The sequence below is a fragment of the Gigantopelta aegis genome, chromosome 7 (assembly GCF_016097555.1).
Source record: "Gigantopelta aegis isolate Gae_Host chromosome 7, Gae_host_genome, whole genome shotgun sequence".
NCBI lineage: Eukaryota > Metazoa > Mollusca > Gastropoda > Neomphalida > Peltospiridae > Gigantopelta > Gigantopelta aegis.
Window position 1 is genome coordinate 16,387,648 of NC_054705.1, and position 26,950 is coordinate 16,414,597.

Below are 26,950 nucleotides of genomic sequence, written 5' to 3' on the forward strand. Positions count from 1 at the left end.
ATATATATATGCACACACATTCACACAAACATACAAACACACACAGACACACAGATATACAAGCACACACACATACACACACAAACACACAGGTACACACAAACAAATGGACAAACGCACACACATACCAACACACAAGAAATTACAAAAAAAATACACACTCATACACACACACATACACACACACACACACACACGCACATACACAACACACACACACACACACACACTCTAAGAAAAAACATACTCATACACACACAAGGCTATTTGCCGATGATACAAGTATTGGAATATCGTCAAATGACATTTCAATTATAGAACGCGATCTAAACATTAATGTGTTGAAACTTTATGAATGGTCAAACAAATGGTTAGTTACCTTTAACCCGAATAAATAAAATTATTATTGTTTTCTCTAACCAAATTAATTAATGAACCATGTCTTCTATTTGGTGACACAACTTTAAACAAATCAAAAACGCATAAACTTTTAGGTTTAACTTTAGCAGATGATGTAAAATGGTCTAGTCATATTCTAAATGTATGCACATCAGCATCGGTAATGATTTCAGTATTTTTTCTTACAATGTAAACAATATGAACAACAGAGACGGATTCTATGTAAACCCTTACAGCTTTTTCAACCAATAGATTTACAATTACTGTTATATGGTAGAAGCACATTAAGCGATGCCAATAATAAAGAAATATTTACTTATGTTCAAATATATATTAAATAACTCATTGTTTTGATTAATAAAGTATTATTTAAATTACCATAAGGATTATTTGTAAATGTGATAGCGAATTTAACTGCACGTGATGTACTATTTGTGTAATCTGTTGTATCATATTTGTTTTTCTTTCCTTCACATTATTTTGTATATAATACATTTCCTTACACTTGAATGTAAACATGTAGTTCATATTTACAGCTATGTAATATAGGTCGCCAAGTATATTGTATGAATATAGAAGAGGGCCTCGTAAGTTGTCAAACTTGTGCCCAATTCGTTTGTTCTTTGTACAATAAAATATGTTTGCAATCAATACACATACACACTAACACACATACACAAACAAACACACGCACGAGAGAGAGAGAGAGAGAGAGAGAGAGAGAGAGAGAGAGAGAGAGAGAGAGAGAGAGAGAGAGAGAGAGTCTGTACACATTCAGAACTGTGTTTGGTATTAGAGGTTTAAGATGCGCGGTCGTTCTGGGATCGATCCCCGTCGGTGGACCCATTGGGTTATCTTGTTCCAGCCAGTACTCCACAACTGGTGTAACAAAGGCCGTGGTATGTACTATCCTGTCTGAGGAATGGTGCATATAGAACATCACTTGCTAATCGAAAATACTAGCCCATGAAGTGGTGAGAGCGGTTTTCCTGTCTCAATATCTGTATGGTCCTTAACCATATGTCTGACGCCATATAACCGTAAATAAAATGTGTTGAGTGTGTTGTTAAAAAAACCATTTCGTTCCTTCTTTTGCAACAGTCGTGAGACTGCGAAGCACAGCAATAGAAAGTATTTTTTAAAAACGTTCATGTAATAATCCATAAGAATGCCCCCCCCCCCCCCCCCCCCCCCCACCCCACCCCCCCACACACACACTTGTTTAGCAGTATTAGCAGAACTTTATTCAACTCTGATCACCAAACGGTGATACACTGAGATGGTTTACAAACATATTATACGGACAGCTGCAGTAAACAGTTGATAAACATAATATACGGACAGCTGCAGTAAACAGTTGTTACGATTGCGTACTGTCTATAATCATGCTGTACAGATATTTTTAAAAACAGAGCTAATCACATTTAAGAACATACATAATTTCTTTTTCGTTGATACCTTTTTCGAATTAAATAATTGGGTTTGGGTCTGTCATAATAATATATTTTTTTTTAGATATATGAATCTCTCATTTGCGAAATATGTACATTGAAATAAATAGTGACATTCATCACCCAAAGTGATGTTACAGAGAGGACATTTTCGTTCTTGTCTATCGATGTTTTGCCATCGGCCAGTTTCAGTTGGTAGATAGTGATTACAAGTACTGATCTTGTGTTGTTTGACTTACAAAACGACAGATTATAACTGTCAGATTAGTCCACGAGCCAGAGTCCAAATTGGTATCACCTGAGCGAGCAAAGTACCATGGTGGGTTTTTTTTTAAATAGCCCTATGTCTGTAGTTAATAAATTAGTATTATAGATTTTTTGAGGAGTAGATTTTTGGTGGATTTTGACCCCTCAAAACCTATCCCCTGAAAATGCGCCTGAGCTCTCGAAGGGCAGCGTACTCCTGGATAAGATGACTGATTGAGTTGGACTTTGCTAATGGAGGGGTGTGGGACACTGAGTTAAGTTTCCACCCCATTCGTTATCGCTGCGTCACTTAACACACCATTATCAAGTACTACATGACAACACAACCATGCTATTTACAAGTCAGACCTGAGAAATAGATAGGGCGGATCTCGCTCAGGTCGTACAGTATATATATATATATATATATATATATATATATATATATATATATATAGATAGATAGATAGATAGATATACCGGACACCCTCGGGACCAGGTAAAAAGTCCGGTTTTTAGAGGTATCCGTTTTAGAGAGGTTCTCTTCCTTACAGATATTTAAAAACATATATTTTCGACTCGCCAACACTGACATGTAGTGTATTCCAAGGTGTGTGATTGCTGCTACCCAGGCAAGCAGTTCCAACAATCTGCCACCGTGTTTGTTCTGCCATTACACGTTGGCAAACTGACCCTTTTGTTATGTGTAATGATTTCGTACCTGCAACATTTTGCGTGTCGTGATAAGAGAATGCAGTGGAAAGCAATCAAAGATAAATGACTTTTTCAAAAAGTGTGTAATAGAATGAGTTTCAACAAAACGTATTACACTGATGCTTTAAATAACATTTTTATGTAGTAAAAATTACGTTTTTCTCTCTCTTATTTTAAATTTGTTTTGACGACTGTTGATACTTTATGCATTCCAGTTTAATAGTAGGGTTTTATAGTAAATTATTAATCACACAAGGGAATAAACATAATTTCTTCTTAATATATAATTTAAATAAAAAATAGCTGATGAAATTTGAAGATGTTAAATTTGTTGTACTAGTCAGTACGCACTTTCCTGTCTGTGCGAAAATGCTGATAAAAGATCCCTTACCTCTATCGAAATACCCCTCCCCCCCTTAAAAAAAACAAAACAAACAACACAACAACAACAAAAAAAAAAACAAAAAACAAAAAACAAAAACAAACAAAAACAAACAAACAAACAAACAAAAAAACGTCGTAGGATTCCTTTGAAGACTTCGTGTCAGGATTTTCAAATGTTTGACATCCAATGTCCGATGATTAATTAATCAATGTGTTCTAGTGGTGTAGTTAAACGAAACAAACTTTATTTACAGATCGCACGTGAAACTGCGAAAGATCAGTAATCGCTCTCTCTCTCTCTCTCTCTCTCTCTCTCTCTCTCTCTCTCTCTCTCTCTCTCTCTCTGCGTGTGTTTGTTTATGTATGTGTTAGTGTTTATGTGTATGTGTATGTGTGTGTGTTGTCTGAGTGGTTTTGTCTTGTAAAGTGTGTGTGTGTGTGTGTGTGTGTATGTGTGTGTCTATGTCTATGAGTGTGTATTTTCTTGTAATGTTTTGTGTGTTTGTATGTGTGTGCGTGTGTCTATTCGTGTGTGTGTGTTTGTGTGTTTGTGTGTGTATTTGTTTGTTTATCTGTGCGTGTGTGTTTGTATGTGTGTGTGAATGTGTGTATGTGTGTGTGTGTGTATATATGTGTGTGTATATATAGGTGTGTGTATGTGTGTGTATATATATATATATATATATATATATGTGTGTGTGTGTGTGTGTGTGTGTGTATGTCTGTGTACAGGTATGTGTGTGTGTGTGTGTATATATATATATATGTGTGTGTACCTGTGTGTGTATGTGTGTGTGTGTGTACAGGTATGTATGTGTGTTGATGTTTATGTGTGTTAATGTTTATGTGTATGTGTATGAGTGTGTATGCTTCTTGAAGAAGATTACCTTCTTCTTGCTTCATTTTGTATTCTTTGTATGTTTTGGTTACGCCAGTGTGGGTATAATCTTATAACGCATTGTTTACGATATGGGAAAGCGAGGGTACGCATTTCAACTCCATTTACAATAGGTATTGTCTCTTTAAGAGTAGTTATAGTCACATTTATTATACATTGTTATACCTTGTGGCTGTTGGAGAGTTAAAGTGTGTTTAGTTTAACGACACTGCTAAGGTACATTGATTTATTAATCATCGGCCATTGTATGTCAAACATTTGGTAATTCTGACTCATAGTCATCAGAGGAAGCCCGCTACATTTTTCCTAATGCAGCAAGGGATCTTTTATATGCACTTTGTCAGAGACAGAAAAGCACATACTACTGCCTTTGACCAGTTGTGGTGCACTTGTTGGAACGAGAGAAAAAACCACCAATCCGTTGAATGGATTCACCGAGGTGGTTCGATCCTACGAAGCATGCACCTCAAGCGAGCACTGAACCGTCTAAGCTAAATCCCGTCCCCGTGGTATAGATAATTGTGAAAGTGTTTGTTGTGATAACATGTTTCTATTTATATCTAACTATTCTACGACATGTGTTAAACATATTCACCTTTTGCATTTCAGATTCTACGTGTTTCTATAACTTGACAGCAAACTCCACCGTCCAAACATTTACCTCACCTGGCTACCCAAATTCCTACGACAAGTACGTATAACATTAAACAAAAAAAAGCTGGTCATCTTGACAAATGTTTTGTTATAAATTGCATATAAAACAGAAAAAGGAAATGTTTTATTTAACGACGCACTCAACGCATTTTATTTACGGTTATATGGCGTCAGACATATGGTTATGGACCACACATATATTGAGAGAAGGAACCCGCTGTCGCCACTTCATGGGCTACTCTTTTCTCAGCAAGGGATCTTTTATATGGACTATCCCATAGACAGGATAGCACATACGACGACCTTTGATGTAACAGTCGTGGTGTACTGGCTGGAGCGAGAAATAGCCCAATGAGCTCACCGACGGGGATCGATCCCAAACCGACCGCGCATCAAGCCAGCGCTTTACCACTGGGCTACGTCCCGCCCCCCCCCCCCCCCCCCCCCCCCCCCCCGCCCCCCCCCATATCAATCAGAGAACTAATTATGTATGAAGATCATTTTATTAATTTAAAAATAAAAAATATCACTAACCCATTTTGGGAATATGTTCTTGATAGTTGGCGAAACATCCAGTGTAAACAACCAATAGAAAATGAAAACGATATAGCTGGTATAAACATTTGGTTTAACAGTGCAATATTAAAAAATAAGAACCCTATTTTTTATTTCTATAAAAGTATGTAGAAAACGGAGTTTTTTCATTAGTTATTTAGTTAATACTGATGGAGGATGTCTAGATTATGTGATTTTATAGGAAACTTTAATATATATATATATATATATATATATATATATATATATATATATATATATATATATATATATAAACCTTTATTATAGAGTATGCTTCTTTAATTAATGCATTGGAATGTACGGAAAAAATGTAAAATATATTGATGGAATAAAAGGTGTCAATTACAAACGATAAACCAGTTTACCCCTACAAGCTAAAACAACTTCTTAAAGACAAAATGGAATGTAGAGAAAAATATTGATTATTATGCTACACAACAGCCATTCCAAAATATTAATTAAAATAATAAAATAAAGAATTTTATTGTTCACCAACAGAATGGAATATATTTTACAATATACCTTTTAAATACATTAGAGATACAACTTTACGTTGGTTTCAATACAAAATTCTACATAGATTTTTCACTACTAACACTATTCTAGGTACAATACATTATATTAATTCAAATAAATGTACCTTTTGTAATCGTATATTTTATGATAGTTATTTGGAGAAAAATATTACAAACTGGATATACAATACTATAAGAGAGTGCATGAATATAGATCAGCATATTGCCATTTTGGGTCTACTGAAGCAAACAATAAATTAAACCCTCTTGCCTTAAAAACCATAACTAAAACAAAGTTGGAAACTATTATTAAACTTGTCAGATATTGAGACATATTTATTTCTAGAATACCTTCTCCGAACTTACTACTCCTTCACACACCTTTTTATAACACTTTTGTGTTTATGTTAATTCCGTACATGACATCTTTTCGTTTTCTGTTTGGCCCCAGATAACAAATATTTAAAAAAACACACCCTCACTCCCAAACAAAACAAACAACACAAAACAAACACAACATCAACAACAAAAATATACATAATGTGTGTTTGATTATGCCTATTCGTCTGTAAACCCTCGTTAATATTTATATTATATTAAACTAGCTTCCATTTTGTATCACGTTTGTCTCCTGAGTGAAATAAATTATTTCACGAGGGACATAAGCATGATAACAAATGGTAGGGAGTTTAATATCCTATTTATTACTAATAATCGATTTTAATTTTTGTTGAGATTCCGGTAAGGTTGTAGTGTACCAATCAATGCCGTCATTGTATGATGTCGAAGTGTTACGTAACACCTGATATAAACTAAGATATTTTTAACCATATGGGTAATAATATTTCTCCTTTTTTTTTCTTGCACAGTAATGAAAGGTGTGGGTGGTTAATAGAGGCAGAGTCCAGCAATCTGACAATCAAGGCAGACCTGGTCGAGTGTCGAACAGAAGGCACAGACTACGACTTTATCTCTGTATACGATGGTAAGTCTAGAGTGTGTTTTGTTTAACGACGTGAACGCCCACCATACGACTTTCACTCTATGTACGGTGGCGAGCCTGGAGTTTGTTTTCTGAAATAACGTGAACACCTACCATACGACATTATTTCTATGTACGATGGCGAGTATGGAGTTTTTTTTTATCTTAAGTAACGTGAACACCTCTCATACGACTTTATCTCTATGTATGATGGCGAGTCTGAAGTTAATTTTTTTAAATAACGTGAAGACCTATCATACGACTTTATCTCTATGTATGATGGTAAGTCTGGAGGTTTTCTTTTTTAAATGACGTTAACACCTACTACGCGACTTTATCTTTATGTACGATGGCGAGCCTGGAGTTTGTTTTCTTAAATAACGTGAACACCTACCATACGACATTATTTCTATGTACGATGGCGAGTATGGAGTTTTTTTTTATCTTAAGTAACGTGAACACCTACCATACGACTTTATCTCTATTTACGATGGCGAGTCTGGAGTTAATTTTCTTAAATAACGTCAAGACCTATCATACGACTTTATCTCTATGTACGATGGTAAGTCTGCACTTTGTTTTCTTAAATAACGCGAACACCTACCATACGACTTTATCTCTATGTACGATATTAAGTCTGGAGTTTGTTTTATTTAACAACGTGAACACCTACCATAAACCTTTATGTCTGTGTACGATGGTAAGTCTGGAGTTTATTTTCTTAAATAACGTGAACACCTATCATACGACTGTATCTCTATGTACGATGGCGAGCCTAGAGTTTCTTTTCTTAAATAACACCTACCATACACCTTTATCTCTATGTACGATGGCAAGTCTGGAGTTTATGTTCTAAATAATGTGAACACCTACCATACTATTTTATTTCTGTGTGCGATGTTAAGTCTAGAGTTTGTTTTGTTTAATGAAGTGAAGGCCCTCCATACGACGTTATCTTTGTCTACTGTGGTAAGTCTAGAGTTTGTTTTGTTTAATGAAGTGAAAGAACGCCATACGACTTTAGCTCTGTCTACGAAATTGTAGCGAGTTTAATATCTACATTGTACAACATAACCGAGTTAATAAAAACCATACGAAGCACACGTGTAACAAGCATTCTGAGAGTACTGCTAAAGCAATACATGTCCCCAAACGAATCCAACAATATGTTTCGTATCTCCTAAACTCAAGGTTCATACATCTGTGAAAAGTGGGTAAATCACCATGGAAGTTAAACTTGATCAGTAACAGTACATGATAAAAGTAAGTTCAAAATTTCATCTCAATATCTTCAGGCATTGCAAGGCAAAAGTTCGGAAAACAAGTTATCATATTTCCTAAGTTTAAGGACCATAACTCCATTTAAAATCATACATCTGTGAAAAGTGGGTAAATCACCATGGAAGTTAAACTTGATCAGTAACAGTACATGATAAAAGTAAGTTCAAAATTTCATCTCAATATCTTCAGGCATTGCAAGGCAAAAGTTCGGAAAACAAGTTATCATATTTCCTAAGTTTAAGGACCATAACTCCATTTAAAAATGGTAAATCGCCATGAAAATCAACTTTGTCTGTAACAGTACATAACATATTGAAATGGCTGCAAAATGATATTTCACAGTCTCTAGATTTCAATATTTCACGGGGGCTATGCCCCGGATCCCCAAGTATATTGCCCCTTCCATGCTAGTTTGCTCCAAAAATTTATCTGCACCCCCTCTCTCCCCCAAGAAAACCCCACCCCAAAACAATAAAAAAACAAAATAAAAAAACAACAACAACAAACCTAGCTACAGCCCTGCACAAGTTTGTATAATAATATTTATCTCGCCTTCATGTAAAATGCTTTAATCTCATTGGTTGTTTGCCGTTGGACAAATCCCTTATACCTCTGTGGGCGGAGCCAAATTCTCTTATACCCGTCTGTAATTTCCAACAGTTTCCAGCCACCCCAGTTAATACTAAAGCAATAATTAGATTATAAATAACATTGATAATCAATCAAGTATACACAATTAATTTTATTTTTACTATAAAATACACTATTTCAATACTTTTAAAAGCTGCAAGGGTGAACTCGGCCACCTAATTACGGTTGTGGTGTTATTGTATTAATGCGCGATTAGCAACAGTCGTTTGCCACCAATGTAAAGAGAACATGGCTGTCAAACGATTTGCAACGCACTCTGCCGTTGAAATTGAGGAAAAGCATGCACATGTAATACCCTCTTGTACAAAGAAGGCTAACAAATCGGTGGCAAACACATTTCGAGATTATTTAAAAGAAAGAGAACAGGATATTAATTTTGAAACATTTGACCCCGTACGCTTGAATGAAGTTTTGTGCCATTTTTATCTAGACCTAAGAACCAAGGTTGGCGATTTTTACAAGACATCTACACTTGAATCAATTAGGTATGGTCTTAACCGATATCTGAAGGTACCACCACATTGTCGAAAGATCGACATCATCAAAGATGCAGCCTTTTGCGATGCAAATGAGTCTTTTAAAACTGCAATGCTGGAGTTAAAAGCAGCCGGTAAAGGGGAAACGGACCACAAACAAGTTATTTCTGAATACGATCGCGAACAAATGTATTCTTCAATGTTTATGGATGTAAACATACCCACCGGTCTAGCAAATAAAGTTCAGTTCGACATACGCGTATACTTCTTCCGTCGTGGAGTCGAGAACATGGAAAAAATGACAAAAGACACTTTTGAACTACAGGTGATGCGCCAGTTCCGGATCACTTCCGGATCACCTGTAGTTACCGATCAGTCTGTCGGTATATTCAATATTTAGTCATTTCTATGTAAATTTTATTAAACAAATATTCTAACAAACAAATAATACATGTTTCTTGAAATTGTACGTAAAATAACTGTAACAGTATATAGTCTTGGTTTTATTTTGGACGGCGATACATAACCACTACTAAAACTTTACACGAGCAGACGACATGAAAAAAAGAAGATGTTTAAAAAGAGATGAAGTTTTTGATGTTTTTCTTTTTATATCCTTTGAAATGTTATAGTACGAGTAGGGGAAACATATATAGATTGTGCATGACTAGTTTTATGGAAAGTGATGCTGCAAACGACTTACTGTAACTCATCAAAGGGGACACACTTGATACGCCAGTTGCGGATCACTCACAAAACGGAAGTATTTACGTTGTAACTGCCGCTAGATGGGGCGATGAACGCAGGGTTTATCTCAAGACTCAAAAACGTTGAACACGGTGGAATTTTTGTCTCCCACTTTTCCCCCTTTCTTTATAACAATAATGATGATGATAATAATAATAATATTATTATTATTATTATTATTATTATTATTATTATTATTATTTTCATCTTAAACCTCTCTTGATTCGTCATTTTAACCACTAGTTCATAATAATTCGACTCTGTATGTGTCGGGGCCCATGTCATAGTAGCCCTAGACTGTTCGTCCCATGGCCAGTCATCCTCTACAAAATATTATATTAATCGTTGTAGTTCCACCTATTTTTTTTGTATTATTTTTGTTTTCTACAGGTAATGACAATATATATATATATGTAAAGACACGTATTTTATAAACTGAAACTACGATTTCAGGTGTTCGTCCACTTGTCTCTCACGTTATATTTGTAGGCCTACATGTAATTAGCCATTCATACAAATACCAGCCGCAGTCATTCACAAATATGGCTAATATAAATAAAATGTAGTTTTTAAAAAATTCCATTTTCGTTTAATTCGGGCAGAAATCAGTCCGCCCTGCCCCCTACAAAAATAGGAGCCCGTATGACCTGTTAGATCGCCAGTCTAGAATCGCTAAAATCGCTGCACACGTGTCTTGTATTTGCCCCATAAGAGTATTCAGTAATGTTGCCCACCCCCCTCAGTGTGATAGCCGTCCACCCCATTGCTTGCTTGATTGATTGATTGAAAAAACACACAAAAAACCCACATTTTTTACTGTACAAAGAAAAGAATCGGCACAAGTTTGACATGAGGACCTTTATAAAACCATGCCACCGCCAGTGGTCTGTTTCGCATGTGCCATTGCACGTGCTTTTCGCATACTCGACTACTCGACTGCTCGACTTTGGGAAAGAGGGGGAAGGGGTCCTCTATTTGGTTTTGTCAACGAAGTGAAAATATCTTATTCGGCTTAATTATAATTCGCATTTAAACAGTCTGTACCACTTTAAAGGGTGGATTATTTTTTTCAGTGGAATTTTTATTTTACACAATCGCATTCTGATGCAGGAGAGTCAGTCGGCCACTGATCTGTGTATTCACACGGTCAATCTGAGTTAGCCCTAGCCTTTAGACCATCGTAGAAAATAATTCTGTATTCAGGAGTAGATCCAGGAATTATTTTGCGGGGGGTGGGAGACTAACCAGAAAAGGGCAAATGGAACAACACGTCAAAAATAATAATTAATAATCCACTTTTGTGACTGTTTAGTGTGTGTCACTATATTAATATTTATCATTATTAACTAGGGGTCTAACCGTCCTGCTTCAAAATTATTTGCTTAATTTTAATATTTAAACAGGGGCGGATTATATCCGGCTAAAAAAAAAACCCACCCCCACCACGTAGATAACCTGTATAATTTATAATTTCAAATTATAAACATTTACATATCATTTCGGACACCCCCCCCCCCCCCCCCCACCTAAAGCATAATCCGCCCCTGTATTATGATAAATACTAAACAGTCCCAAAGTTGATATTTTACTGATATGTCATTTCTTTCTATTTTCAAGCCTTTGTTCCTTTCACAAAGAAAATGTGACTTTTAAAAGTCATCTATATAATAATAATATAATTATTATTATTATTATTGATATATACGATAATAAATGAAAAAAATTATTTATTATTAGTAATAATAATATTAATTATTATTATTATATACTAGAATGCCAGAAATCAAATATAATTCAACTTGTTGAAAGTACACAACGAAAATAATAAGGATCGCGCACCTTTACTTTTGACACACGCCCCGTATATCTGACGTCATGGGATGCCATCGTTGATTTTCAATCGATTTTAGAAATTGCTAATTAGGGGCGTAATCAGGGGGGTGGGAACCCTATGGAGTTGCAAATGATCATAAAATATGTCTGGCAGGATCCACGAACATGCTGAAAGTTCTAACATGTTGGAAATAGTGTTCTTGAAGGCGTAACCCTCAATTTTTCGAAAGTGATCCGGAACTGGACAAAGTGATCCGCAACTGGCGTAAGTACGCCAGCTCGAACAACACTGCTTTTGGTGCCAAATGTTTACCTAAATTTACATTTTATATCACTGTTTATTTATATGGTTGATTATCTTTATTACCAAGAATTTCTTTTAAAGTCATACGCGCGCATATTGACAGAATTCACAATTTTGTTTGAAGTGATCCGGAACTGGCGCATCACCTGTACTAACGGACCATAACACTGGACTCCGGTATGTTTAAACAAACAAAGGAGAACTTACTGAAAACCACCGTGACGACAAAGAATCGTATCGTGCCTTCATGCCGAAAGAACCGAGGTCCCCTCTGTGTCCAGTGGCATCTTTTGTCAAGTATATTTCCAAGCTGAATCCGGGATGTGATCGTCTTTGGCAGTATCCCAAAGACAGTATCTATGATGACGACCAAGTATGGTATGCCAATACACCGACTGGAAAGAACGCACTGGGTAGTTTCATGACGCAAGTGTACACAAACCACTGTCTACGAGTCACCGGTGCCACTATTCTCACGCGCTCACATTTCGCTGCAGCACAAAGCAAAAGTGTTACTGGTCACAAAAGCACAAGTTCTCTGGTAGCATACCAACGAATATCAAATGAAGAAAAGCTTCAGATGGGACAAGCAATTACGTCTGGTTTGCAGAAAAATCGCCAAATTAGTAAAGCACTATCCACGTGTTCCGCTACATCAAAAACTGCCACTGACGTCACTTCGACCGACCCAGATTCATCATACACCAGCGTCAGGGAGACATTGGAGACTACAAAAACCACCCGGTCCATTCAGCAGAAGGCTGATCATCTTGAAGGTGTAGATCTGGATTTGTTGTTCTCAGAGTTCACCACTTCACAATCGTGCAGCATTACTCGCCAGCAATCATCAATTTTTTAAAACTGTACAATTCAAAATGTGAATATCATCTTTAAAAAATGATACCTCCCCAAACAGTGATCAGCTGTTCAACTAGCCCGAGTACTCTGACTGTAAGAGAGCTAGACGGACATTTGGACATAAATACGCTCTCATTACAGGCGTATTTATGTCCAAATGTCCGTCTAGCTCTCTTACAGTCAGAGTACTCGGGCTATTGTTCAACTAGTGTTGATATTCTTGTTGGTTTTTTTGGTGTTTTTTTTTTTATTTTTTTTACTACATACATTTCTAATAAAACAAAGTGTTTTTTTTAAAAATTAATATCTGTTTCAGACAATTTGGTATTACACAAATTTGAAGTTAAAAAGTCGTTTATCTATGGAACTATTTTTCGTCACTGCCACGTGGTTTCGTTCGCTCCGCGTGGTACGGCTCCGTTAATAAATTGTTAACAATTACTGTCTGGCATTATTTTGATTATTTGGCTATATGGTTTAACATGTCGGCAAGACAAATTCGTTGTAGAAGCATCTCTCGGGGTATATGGCTTTTTATGTACCCTCTGTGTGCTCTTTTACCCCCGAGCCGAAGGGTACATAACACACAGATGGTACACAAAAAGCCATATACCCCTCATGATGCTTCTACAACTTATAATATTTATAATATGTTGGGGCCAGTATGTAATACTTTTAAGTGTATTTCTCCAGGATCTGACAGGCACAGTACTAGAATCGCCCTGTGGGGTGGAACTGTGCGGAACACGCTCACAGTTCACAGTAGTGGAAACAGGATGTACGTTGCCTTCCAATCAGACAGCTCCATAATAAATCGAGGTTTCGTCATCAGATATTACCAGTCAAATAACGCAGGTGAGTTTGTGTCACTATTTGCAACGGGAGAGGTGGGAGCCCAGTGGTACAACGCTCGCTCGACACGCGTTTGGTGTGAGATCCAGTGAGAGAGAGAGAGAGAGAGTCTGTACACATTCAGAACTGTGTTTGGTCTTAGAGTTTTAATATGCGCAGTCTTTCTGGGATCGATCCCCGTTGGTGGACCCATTGGGCTATTTCTTGTTCCAGCCAGTACTCCACAACTGGTGTAACAAAGGCCGTGGTGTGTACTATCCTGTCTGAGGAATGGTGCATATAAAATATCACTTGCTGCTAATCGAAAATAGTAGCCCATGAAGTGGCGGCAGCGGGTTTCCTCTCTCAATATCTGTATGGTCCTTAACCATATGTCTGACGCCATATAAACGTAAATAAAATGTGTTGAGTGCGTTTCCTTCCTTCCTTTGCAACAGTCGTGAGACTGTGAAGCACATCAATAGAAAGTATTTTTTAAAAACGTTCATGTAATAATCCATAAGAATGCCCCCCCACCCCCACCCCCACACACACCCTTGTTTAGCAGTATTAGCAGAACTTTATTGAACTCTGATCACCAAACGGTGATACACTGAGATGGTTTACAGACATATTATACAGACAGCTGCAGTAAACGCTTGATAATAATATAACAGTTTTATAAGCAGGAGTATACTTTAGATGTTAACGAATGCGTTCTTGTCTATCGATGTTTTGCCATCGGCCAGTTTCAGTTGGTAGATAGTGATTACAAGTACTGATCTTGTATTGTTTGACTTACAATACGACAGATTATAACTGTCAGATTAGTCCACGAGCCAGAGACGAAATTGGTATCACCTGGGCGGGCAAAGTATCATGATGGTTTTTTTTAAAATAGCCCTATGTCTGTAGTTAATAAATTAGTATGATAGATGTTTTTAGGAGTAGTTTTTTGGTGGATTTTGACCCCCAAAACCTACCCCCTGAAAATGCGCCTGAGCTCTCGAAGGGCAGCGTACTCGGGCTAGGATGACTGATTGAGTTGGTCTTTGCTAATGGAGGGCTGTGGGACACTGAGTTAAGTTTCCACCCCATTCGTTATCGCTGCGTCACTTAACACACCATTATCAAGCACTACATGACAACACAAGCATGTTATTTACAAGTCAGACCTGAGAAATAGATAGGGCGGATCTCGCGCAGGTCGTACAGTATATATATATATATATATATATATATATATATATATATATATATATATATATTTATAGATATTTTTATATACCGGACACCCTCGGTACCAGGTAAAATGTCCGGTTTTAGAAGTATCCGGTTTAGAGAGGTTCTCTTCCTTACAGATATTTAAAAACATATATTTTCGACTCGTCAACACTGACATGTAGTGTATCCCAAGGTGTGTGATTGCTGCTAGCCAGGCACGCAGTTCCAACAATCTGCCACCGTGTTTGTTCTGCCATTACACGTTGGCAAACTGACCCTTTTGTTATGTGTAATGATTTCGTACCTGCAAAATCTTGCGTGTTGTGGTAACAGAATGCAGTGGAAACCAATCAAAGATAAATTACTTTTTCAAAAAGTGTATAATAGAATGAGTTTCAACAAAATGTCTTACACTGATACTTTAAATAACATTTTTATGTAGTAAATATTACGTTTTTCTCTCTCTCTTATTTTAAATTTGTTTTGACGACTGTTGATACTTTATGCATTCCAGTTAATGGTAGGGTTTTATAGTAAATTATTAATCACACAAGGGAATAAACATAATTTGTTCTTAATATATAATTTAAATAAAAAATAACTGATGAAATGTGAAGACGTTAAATTTGTTGTACTAGTCAGTACGCACTTTCCTGTCTGTGCGAAAATGCTGATAAAAGATCACTTACTTCTATCGAAGTACACCCGCCCCCAACCCCCCCCCCCCCCCCCCCCAAAAAAAAAAACCCCAAAAAAAAAGAAAAAAAAAACGTCGTAGGATTCCTTTGAAGGATTTTCAAATGTTTGACATCCAATATCCGATGATTAATTAATCAATGTGTTCTAGTGGTGTAGTTAAACAAAACAAATTTTATTTTACAGATCGCACGTGAAACTGCGAAGGATCACTAATCTCTCTCTCTCTCTTTCTCTCTCTCTCTCTCTCTCTCTCTCTCTCTCTCTCTCTCTCTCTCTCTCTCTCTCCGTGCGTGTGTTTGTGTATGTGTGTATGTGTGTTAGTGTTTATGTGTATGTGTATGAGTGTGTTTTTTCTTGTAATGTGTGTGTGTGTGTGTGTATCTCTCTCTGTGTGTGTGTGTATGTGTGTGTGTGTGTGTGTGTGTATGTCTATGTGTATGAATGTGTATTTTCTTCTAATTTCTTGTGTTTCTATGTGTGTTCGTGTGTCTATTTGTGTGTGTGAATGTGTGTGCGTGTGTGTTTGTGTGTGTGATTGTTTGTGTGTGCGTGTGAGTTTGCATGTGTGTGTGTGTGTTTGTGTGTGTGTGTGTGTGTGTGTGTGTGTGTGTGTGTGTGTGTGTGTACAGGTATGTATGTGTGCTAATGTTTGTGTGTATGTGTATGAGTGTGTATGCTTCTTGAGGAAGATTACCTTCTTCTTGCTTCATTTTGTTCTTTATATGTTTTGGTTACGCCAGTATGGGTATAATCTTATAACGCATTGTTTACGATATGGGAAAGCGAGGGTACGCATTTCAACTCCATTTACAACAGGTATTATCTCTTTAAGACTAGTTATAGTCACCTTTATTATACAGTGTTATACCTGGTGGCTGTTGGAGAGTTAAAATGGGTTTAGTTTAACGACACTGCTAACGTACATTGATGTATTAATCATCGGCCATTGCATGTCAAACATTTGGTAATTCTGACTACATGTTTCCTATTGCAGCAAGGGATCTTTTATATGCACTTTGTCAGAGACAGAAAAGCACATACCACTGCTTTTTACCAGTTGTGGTGCATTTGTTGGAACAAGAGAAAAAAACAACAACACCGAGGTGGTTCGATCCTACGACGCATGCACCTCAAGCGAGCACTGAACCGTCTAAGCTAAATCCCGCCCTCGTGGTATAGATAATTGTGAAAGTGTTTGTTGTGATAACATGTTTATGTTTATATCTAACTATTCTACGACATGTGTTAAACATATTCACCTTTTGCATTTCAGATTCTACGTGTTTCTATAACTTGACCGCAAATTCCACCGTTCAAACATTTACCTCACCTGGCTACCCAAATTTCTACGACAAGTACGTATAACATTAAACAAAACATAGCTGGTCATCTTGACAAATGTTTTATTACAAATTGCATACAAAACAGAAAAAGGAAATATTTTATTTAACAACGCACTCAACACATTTTATTTACAGTTATATGGCGTCGGACATATGGTTAAGGGTCACACAGATATTGAGAGAGGGAACCCGCTGTCGCCACTTCATGGGCTACTCTTTTCTCAGCAAGGGATCTTTTATATGCACTATCCGATAGACAGGATAGCACATACGACGACCTTTGATGTAACAGTCATGGTGTACTGGCTGGAGCGAGAAATAGCCGAATGTGCTAACCGACGGGGATCGATCCCAAACCGACCGCGCATCAAGCGAGTGCTTTACCACTGGGTTACGTCTCGCCCATAAAACAGAATGTCATTATTATTATTATTATTATTATTATTATTATTATCTTTTTTCTTCTTTGTTTTTAATTCCTTTTCATTTTGCGTCAAGCGAATCTGGGATTGTTGTCATGTGACCGTAAACTTACACTATTAGGCAGAATCACAATGATAACATCATTAATATTACCAAAATATTATTTGTTAATTTCAACATCATCCCCGTCAAACCAGTTATATTTGAAAAGTTAAATAAACGAGTTTACAAATTCATTTGGCGAAATAAACCTGACAAAGTTAAAATAGAAGTTATAATTCAGGACAATAAAAATGTGGTGTGTGTTTCCGTGTGTGGGGGGGGGGGGGGGGGGGGGGGGGGTGGGGGGGGGGGGGGGAAAAATAATAAACTATCTACATATATAATATCATTAAAGTCAACGTGGATAAGAAGGTTACTTTTAATTTAACACGAAATTGACATGTCTTTTCTCGTCAGTTACATGCATATCGGTCAGATGGAAATGTTTTATTTACCGATGCACACAACACATTTTATTTATGGTTATATGGCGTCAGACATATGGTTAAGGACCACACAGATATTTAGAGAGGAAACCCGCTGTCTCCGCTTCACTGGCTACTCTTTAGCAGGAGACAGGGTAGGACATACCATGGCCTTTGATATACCAGTCGTGGTGCACTGACTTGAACGAGAAATAACCCAATGGGCCCACCGATGGCGATCCTAGATCGACTGCGCATCGAGCGAGCGCTCTACCACTGGGCTACGTCCCGCACCCCCCCCCCCCCCCCCCCCCCCCCCACACATATCGATCAGAGAACTAATTATGTATGACGACCATTTTATTAATTTAAAAATTAAAATATGACTAACCAATTTTGGGAAATATGTTCTTGATAGTTGGCGAAACATCCAGTGTAAACAATCAATAGAAAATGAAAACGATATAGCTGGTATAAACATTTGGTTTAACAGAGAAATATTTAAAAATAAGAAGCCTATTTTTTATTTCTATAAAAGTATGTAGAAAACGGAGTTTTTTCATTAGGGATGTAGTTAATACTGATGGAGGATGTCTAGATTCAGGTGATTTTATATTAAACTTTAATATATATATATATATAAACTTTATTATAGAGTATGCTTCTTTAATTAAAGCATTGGAATGTAGGGGAAAATGTAAAATATATTGATGGAATAAAAGGTGTCAATTACAAACAATAAACCAGTTTACCCCTACAAGCTAAAACAACTTCTTAAAGACAAAATGGGATGTAGAGGAAAATACTGCTTATTATGCTACACAACAGCCATTCCAAAATATTAATTAAAATATTAAAATAAAGAATTTTGTTGTTCACCAACAGAATGGAATATATTTTACAATATACCTTTTAAATACATTAGAGATACAACTTTACGTTGGTTTCAATACAAAATTCTACATAGATTTTTCACTACTAACACTATTCTATATACAATACATTATATTAATTCAAATAAATGTACTTTTTGTAATCTTATGTCAGAGACCATTGAACGTATATTTTATGATAATTATTTGGAGAAAGATATTACAAACTGGATATACAATACTATAAGAGAGTGCATGAATATAGATCAGCATAATGCTATTTTGGGTCTACTTAAACAAACAATATGCAATACATTTTATAATTATTGACATAAATATAATATTTATACCATGAAAAATTAAAAAACCCCAATTAAACCCTCTTGCCTTAAAAAAAACATAATTAAAGAAAAGTTGGAAACTATTATTAAACTTATGAAATATTGAGACATATTTATTTCTAAAATACCTTACTACTACTCTTTCACACACCTTTTTATAACACGTTTGTGTTTATGTTAATTCCGAGCATGGCATGTTTTCTTTTTCTGTTTGGCCCCAGATAACAAATATAAAAAAAAAGAACCAATACAAATATACATAAGGTGTGTTTGATTATGCCTAATCGTCTGTAAGCCCTCGTTAATATTTATATTATATTAAACTAGATTCCATTTCGTATCACATTTGTCTCCTGAGTGAAATAAATTATTTCACGAGGGACATAAGCATGATAACAAATGGTTGGGAGTTTAATATCCTATTTATTACCCATAATCGATTTTAATTTTGGTTGAGGTTCCGGTAAGGTTGTAGTGTACCACTCAATGCCGTCATTCTATGACGTCGAAGTGTTACGTAACACCTGATATAAACTAAGGTATTTTTAACCATATGGGTAATAATATTTCTCCTTTTTTTTTCTTGCACAGTAATGAAAGGTGTGGGTGGTTAATAGATGCGGAATCCAGCAATCTGACAATCACCGCAGACCTGGTCGAGTGTCGAACAGAAGGCACACGCTACGACTTTATCTCTGTATACGATGGTAAGTCAAGAGTGTGAACGATGTGAACGCCCACCATACGACTTTATCTCTATGTACGATAGCGAGCCTGGAGTTTGTTTTCTTAAATAACGCGAACACCTACCATACGACTTTATCTCTATCTACGATTGCGAGTGTCGCGTTTATTTTCTTAAATAACGTGAACACCTCTCATACGACTTCATCTCTATGTACGATCGCGAGTCTGGAGTTAATTTTGTAAAATAAAGTGAAGACCTATCATACGACTTTATCTCTATGTACGATGGCGAGCCTGGAGTTTGTTTTTTAAATAACGTGAACACCTACCATACGACGTTATCTCTATGTACGATGGCGAGTATGGAGTTTATTTTCTTAAATAACGTGGACACCTATCATACGACTTTATCTCAGGACAAGTCTGGTGTAATTTTCACTTGTCTGGCTGAATTTTCACTTGTCCACAGTACTTACCTTTATTATCTCAGTTAACATCCATGGTCACTGGAATAAAACTACACAAATAAATCAAAACAACAAAACAAATGTCATAAATAATGTAAAGCACATTTTAATGACTTCACACTGGCATGGTAAATTACTTCACACTGAGTCACTGACTGTCCACAAAGTTCTGGTCACTAAACAGGCAGCATTGACTGAGTTACTCAGGATCGTGCAGCATCTCCCAGGAGGTCACTGAGGCCAAGACAGTCATCATCTTCATCTACTTCTTCTGGATCTTTAACATCAACAGAAGTTCTACTTGTTGATTCTCTGCGATCTGTGCTGGTGAACCAGTGCTCAACAGCAGTGTCTGGCTGAAAGTCTGCTTCAGCTGGGGACAGAAGAATGATGCGCAGGAGGTCGCTCAGAGCTGTGTTGTGCAGTCTGTTCCTAAAGTCTGTTTTCACCCGCTTCATCACAATGAAGCCACGCTCAGCTTCAACTGAAGTGGCTGGGGTGGTCAGCACCAAATCCATCAGTCCCAGAATATTTGGCACCACATCTCCAAATAGTTTGTGGATGGAAATCCAGGAAGTTTTGTGGAGATTAGCACCATATCTGGAATCAAATGATATAAAACAGAATAAACTTTATTATTGTAGTATTTAAGTTTAAAGGTTAATTAGTATAAACTTCAATAATACAAGAGCTGCAATACTGTGTATAATTATTATTATTGTTGTGTTATTATTCCTTTGTTTCTCACCTCTTATACAGCAGGGTCTTGAGCATGGTCCACTCAGGGACAATCTCACTAGCAACTGTCTGGGCAATGTGCAGGGTGTTTTTGAAATGATGCACAAGGTGGTCAACATGTTCATCTCCAAAGTCTGAAAAAACGGAAGAGTAAACAGGATGAATAATTATATTTAAATGAATCAAGGTGTCTAACTAAAATACATTATGCTGCAATACCATAACATTGGATACATTTTAATTTAAGACTTGTTAATGTATAAAATAAAAACATGAATTACATGTTTAATGTATACTTGGCATCAGTGATTCAGTCACTATAATTATTAACTGACATGGACCCTCAAGGTGGCAACAGAACTGTTCAACCAGACAGACCAAGAAGTACAATTTTGATTCCATTATTTATAACTATATTTACCTTTTGCATCTGGAAGAGTTTCTGGCCAGCCACTTAGGTTGGCGATTGAAGTGGCAGCTATGGTGGTATCCTCCATGTCAAAGCGGACACCAAGTCTCTCCATCAGGTTAGCACACACAGCCTCCGAGTTGTACGTTGTCTGTCTTCTGGCATCTCCAGTCATCAGCACAACACCTTTCAGCATGTCCTTCCCTTTCACAAGTTGAAGCTTTGGGCCAGGCCTACAAGGATGTTCACACTAATACTTACTTAATAAATCTACTCTATTTAACTTTTGTTATTGTTATTCAGAAGGAACAAAATCTTGTTAGTTGATAAGTTAAACCTAAAAGGGTCTAAATGGTAAACTTTATCTAACAATTTTTTTCTTTCTTTTTTTCTCTCATTTGAATACTTCAAATATATAAACAAAATTCATCTAATAATCTTACTGCTTTTTGTACTTCTCCAGTACTGATATGCTGGTCTGTAGCTGATTAGCCAACATCACTATGTCCCAGACAAAATGACCAAACATGTCAACTTCATGTGGAATCCCCTGGCTTTTCCAATAGCATCCTTTGACTGGCCATTTTCTTTCACCTAATTTAAAAAAAAAGCAAATCACTATTAAATTAAATCAAATGTGTATATTTTATTGTTGAATAAAGTTTGCTTGATTTTTTTTTTTTCAGAACTTGTATTTATTCTTTAACAATGCTACAGATGACAGGACACACTGAAACAAAGTTAATGATTATTTAAAACTTTTAAAGTACTTCACGTGGAACAAATGCATCTCCAGTGCTGGATAAGTCTCCCAAAGGTTGTTGAGAGTCCTCAGTGTGTTTGGCAGCCATCTTGCCCCACCGACACGAGTTGGAACAAGCACTTTGGTACCAGAAGCCTTACAGGACTCTTTAAAATTAGCACGTTTGAGATTACTGGAAAATAAATAGATAATTTTTTTTTTTAGTACTTACCAATGTTAATTTTAATCTTAAAATTAACTATATAATAAGTGATCTAATATAGTTTAATTTGTTGATAAAAAATTAACATTTAGATTGAATTATACACACCTGTTGTGATAGAATAGGTAGATATCCAGTAGAAAGTTGTAGGTATGCTGGATGGCCTTTAATGACATCCCGGCATGCCAATTCAAGGCGGTGGGCAAAACAGTGGACTCCCAACTAATGAAGAACACTTTTCTCTCAATTTCGTCACTACACCACTCTTCCTCCCGGTCATAACCGCAGCTCCATATGTTGATATGGCCACTATTTTTGTGTAGACGGTGTCCACAGGTGCCCCGAGTCCACTCTCTGCACCCTTTTCAATACTGGCAGTCACCCCTTCAGCATCAGCTTTAGGCGTATTCACGATATCCAGGAAGTTCACATGAACCTGTCCTGCTTGGCAAGTCTTGACAAAAATGATATCCTGTTCCTGGATGGAGGTGTTAGTGGCACCATCTACAATCAGGCTGGCTAATTTTGCAGAAAAGATGTGCGTCAATAGTACCGTTCGCCGCATTTAAAAATGATAACGGAAACCAAACAAAATCGCGAAATACATGTTTTTCAGCCCAAACTTTTCACTTGTCCAACGGAAAAGCTCAAGCCATATTCTGCTTGTCCGTGCCAAATCTCACTTGGCTCAGACAAGCGGACAAGCCTTATTTCAAACGCTGACATGATAAAGGTATCTCATCTCAGTATCTTCAGGCATTGCAAGGCAAAATTTCGGAAAACAAGTTATCATATTTCCTAAGTTTAAGAACCCAAAAAAACCCAATAAATAAATATAAAAAAAACGACGAAAACCCTAGGTACATCCCTGCACAAGTTTGTATAATAATATTTATCTCGCCTTATACCCCGTCTGTAATTTCCAACAGTTTCCAGCCACCCCCCTCCAAAAAAAACACACAAAAAAAACAAAAACAACAAAAACAACAAAAACCCTAGGTACATCCCTGCACAAGCTTGTATAATAATATTTATCTCGCCTTCGTGTAAAATTATTTAATCTCATTGGTTGTTTGCCGTTGGACAAATCCCTTATACCCCTGTGTGCGGAGCCAAATTCTGTTATACCCCGTCTGTAATTTCCAACAGTTTCCAGCCACTCCACTTAATGCTAAAGCAATAATTAGATTGTAAATAACATTGATAATCAATCAAGTATACATAATTAATTTAATTTTTACTATAAAATACACTATTTCAATACTTTTAAAAGCTGCAATGTTGAACTCGGCCACCTAATTACGGTCGTGGTGTTATTGTATTAATGCGAGATTAGCAACAGTCGTCTGCTACCAATGTAAACAGAACATGGCTGTCAAACGATTTGCAACGCGCTCTGCCGTTGAAATTGAGGAACAGAATGCAAATGCAATACCCTCTTGTACAAAGAAGGCTAACAAATCGGTGGCAAACACATTTCGAGATTATTTAAAAGAAAACGAACAGGATATTAATTTTGAAACATTTGACCCCGTACGCTTGAATGAAGTTTTGTGCCATTTTTATCTAGACCTAAGAACCAAGGATGGCGATTTTTACAAGACATCTACACTTGAATCAATTAGGTATGGTCTTAACAGATATGTGAAGGCACCACCACATTGTCGAAAGATCGACATCATCAAAGATGCAGTCTTTCGTCTTTATCAAGTGTACACAAACCACTGTCTACGAGTCACCGGCGCCACTATTCTCACGCTGTCAAATTTCGCTGCAGCACAAAGCAAAACTGTTACTGGTCACAAAAGCACAAGTTCTCTGGTAGCATACCAACGAATATCAGATGAAGAAAAGCTTCAGATGGGACAAGCAATTACGTCTGCTTTGGAGAAAAATCGGAAAATTAGTAAAGCACTATCCACGTGTTCCGCTACATCAAAAACTGCCACTGACGTCACTTCGACCGACCAAGATTCAGCATACACCAGCGCCAGGGAGACATCGGAGACTACAAAGACCACCCGGTCCATTCAGCAGGAGGTTGATCATCTTGAAGGTGTAGATCTGGATTTGTTGTTCCCAGAGTTCACCACTTCACAATCGTGCAGCATTACTCGTCAGCAATCATCAATTTTTAAAAACTGTATGATCCAAACTGTGAATATCATCTTTAAAAAAATGATACCTCCCCAAACAGTGATCAGCTGTTCAACTAGTGTTGATATTCTTGTTGTTTTTTGTTTTTTTTATTTTTAATATTTTTATTTTTTTTACTACATACATTTGTTACAAAAATTATTATTTATTAATATCTGTTTCTGTCTGGCGTTATTTTGATTATTTGGCTATATGGTTTAACATGTCGGCAAGACAAATTCGTTGTAGAAGCATCTCTCGGGGTATGTGGCTTTTTATGTCCCCTCTGTGTGCTCTTTTACCCACACAAAGAACGCACAAAAGGTACATAAAAAGCCATATACCCCTCGTGATGCTTCTACAACTTATACTATCTATAATAATATGTTGGGGCAAGTATGTAATACTTTTAAGTGTTATTCTCCAGGACCTGACAGGAACAGTACCAGAATCGCCCTGTGGGGTGGAACTGTGCAGAACACGCTCACAGTCCGCAGTAGTGGAAACAGGATGTACGTTTCGTCCCAGTCAGACAGGTTCATAACAAATCGAGGTTTCGTCATCAGATATTACCAGTCAAATAACGCAGGTGAGTTTGTGTCACTCTTCGCAACGGGAGGGGGGGGGGGGGGGGAGGGGGGTAGCCCAGTGGTACAACGCTCGCTCGACACGCGGTCGGTGTGAGATCCAGAGAGAGAGAGAGAGAGAGAGAGGGAGAGAGGGAGAGAGAGAGAGAGAGAGAGAGAGAGAGAGAGAGAGAGAGAGAGTCTGTACACATTCAGAACTGTGTTTGGTCTTAGAGGTTTAAGATACGCGGTCGTTCTGGGATCGATCCCCGTCGGTGGACCCATTGGCCTATATCTTGTTCCAGCCAGTACACCACAGCTGGTGTAACAAAGGCCGTGGTATGTACTATCCTGGCTGAGGAATGGTGCATATAAAATATCACTTGCTGCTAATCAAAAATAGTAACCCATGAAGTGGCGACAGCGGGTTTACTCTCTCAATATCTGTATGGCCCTTAACCATATGTCTGACGCCATATAACCGTAAATAAAATGTGTTGAGTGTGTTGTTAAATAAAACATTTCGTTCCTTCCTTTGCAACAGTCGTCAGGCTGCGAAGCACAGCAATAGAAAGTATTTTTTTTAAAACGTTCATGTAATAATCCATAAGAATGCCCCCCCCCCCCCCCTCACCCCACCCCACACACACACCCTTGTTTAGCAGTATTAGCAGAACTTTATTCAACTCTGATCACCAAACGGTGATACACTGAGATGGTTTACAAACATATTATACGGACAGCTGCAGTAAACACTTGTTACAATTGCGTACTGTCTATCATCATGCTGTACAGATATTTTTAAAAACAGAGTTAATCACATTTAAGAACATACATAATTTCTTTTTCGTTGATACCTTTTTCGAATTAAATAATTGATACAATTTATAAGTATTGGGTCTGTGATAATAATATATATTTTTTTGTTTAGATATATGAATCTCTCATTTGCGAAATATGTACATTGAAATAAATAATGATATTCATCACCGAAAGTGGTGTTACAGAGAGGACATTTTCGTTCTTGTCTATCGATGTTTTGCCATCGGCAATTTCAGTTGGTATATAGTGATTACAAGTACTGATCTTGTATTGTTTGACTTACGATACGACAGATTATAACTGTCAGATTAGTCCACGAGCCAGAGACGAAATTGGTATCACCTGGGCGGACAAAGTATGATGGTGTTTTTTATAAATAGCCCTATGTCTGTAGTTAATAAATTATATATATATATATATGTATATATATGTGTATATATATGTATATATACATATATATATATATATATATACCGGACACCCTCGGGACCAGGTAAAATGTCCGGTTTTTAGATAGAGGTATCCGGTTTAGAGAGGTTCTGATCCTTACAGATATTTAAAAACATATATTTTCGACTCGTCAACACTGACATGTAATGTATTCCAAGGTGTGTGATTGCTTCTAGCCAGGCACGCAGTTCCAACAATCTGCCACCGTGTTTGTTCTGCCATTACACGTTGGCAAACTGATCCTTTTGTTATGTATAATGATTTCGTACCTGCAACATTTTGCGTGTCGTGGTAACAGAATGCATTGGAAAGCAATCAAAGATAAATTACTTTTTCAAAAAGTGTATAATAGAATGAGTTTCAACAAATAGTATTACTCTGATGCTTTAAATAACATTTTTATGTAGTAAAAAATACGTTTGTCTCTGTCTTATTTTAAATTTGTTTTGACGACTGTTGATACTTTATGCATTCCAGTTTAATAGTAGGTTTTATAGTAAATTGTTAATCATACAAGCGAATAAACATAACTTCTTCTTAA

At 36.8% G+C, this 26,950-nt stretch overlaps 2 protein-coding genes across 2 annotated transcripts in view; one reads left to right on the forward strand and one right to left on the reverse strand.

The window, feature by feature from the left end:
* LOC121377932 (deleted in malignant brain tumors 1 protein-like) overlaps window positions 1–26,320 on the forward strand; it is a 66,513-nt gene extending 40,193 nt beyond the window's left edge. Inside the window, exons 8-14 of the mRNA XM_041506027.1 lie at window positions 4,702–4,783; window positions 6,707–6,822; window positions 13,663–13,824; window positions 16,997–17,078; window positions 19,761–19,876; window positions 24,999–25,160; window positions 26,253–26,320. Of these exons, the coding sequence (XP_041361961.1) occupies window positions 4,702–4,783; window positions 6,707–6,822; window positions 13,663–13,824; window positions 16,997–17,078; window positions 19,761–19,876; window positions 24,999–25,160; window positions 26,253–26,320 (788 nt within the window). The remainder of the gene's footprint in view (window positions 1–4,701; window positions 4,784–6,706; window positions 6,823–13,662; window positions 13,825–16,996; window positions 17,079–19,760; window positions 19,877–24,998; window positions 25,161–26,252) is intronic.
* Window positions 19,929–23,376, reverse strand: LOC121378143 (zinc finger protein 862-like). Its single transcript, XM_041506245.1, has 4 exons — window positions 21,914–23,376; window positions 21,483–21,703; window positions 21,072–21,195; window positions 19,929–20,923 (listed from the first exon to the last, which is right to left on the reverse strand). The coding sequence occupies exons 1-4, from the start codon at window positions 21,997–21,999 to the stop codon at window positions 20,527–20,529; spliced, it is 828 nt and encodes a 275-aa protein (XP_041362179.1). The 5' UTR covers window positions 22,000–23,376; the 3' UTR covers window positions 19,929–20,526.
* Window positions 26,321–26,950: the final 630 nt, after the last annotated feature.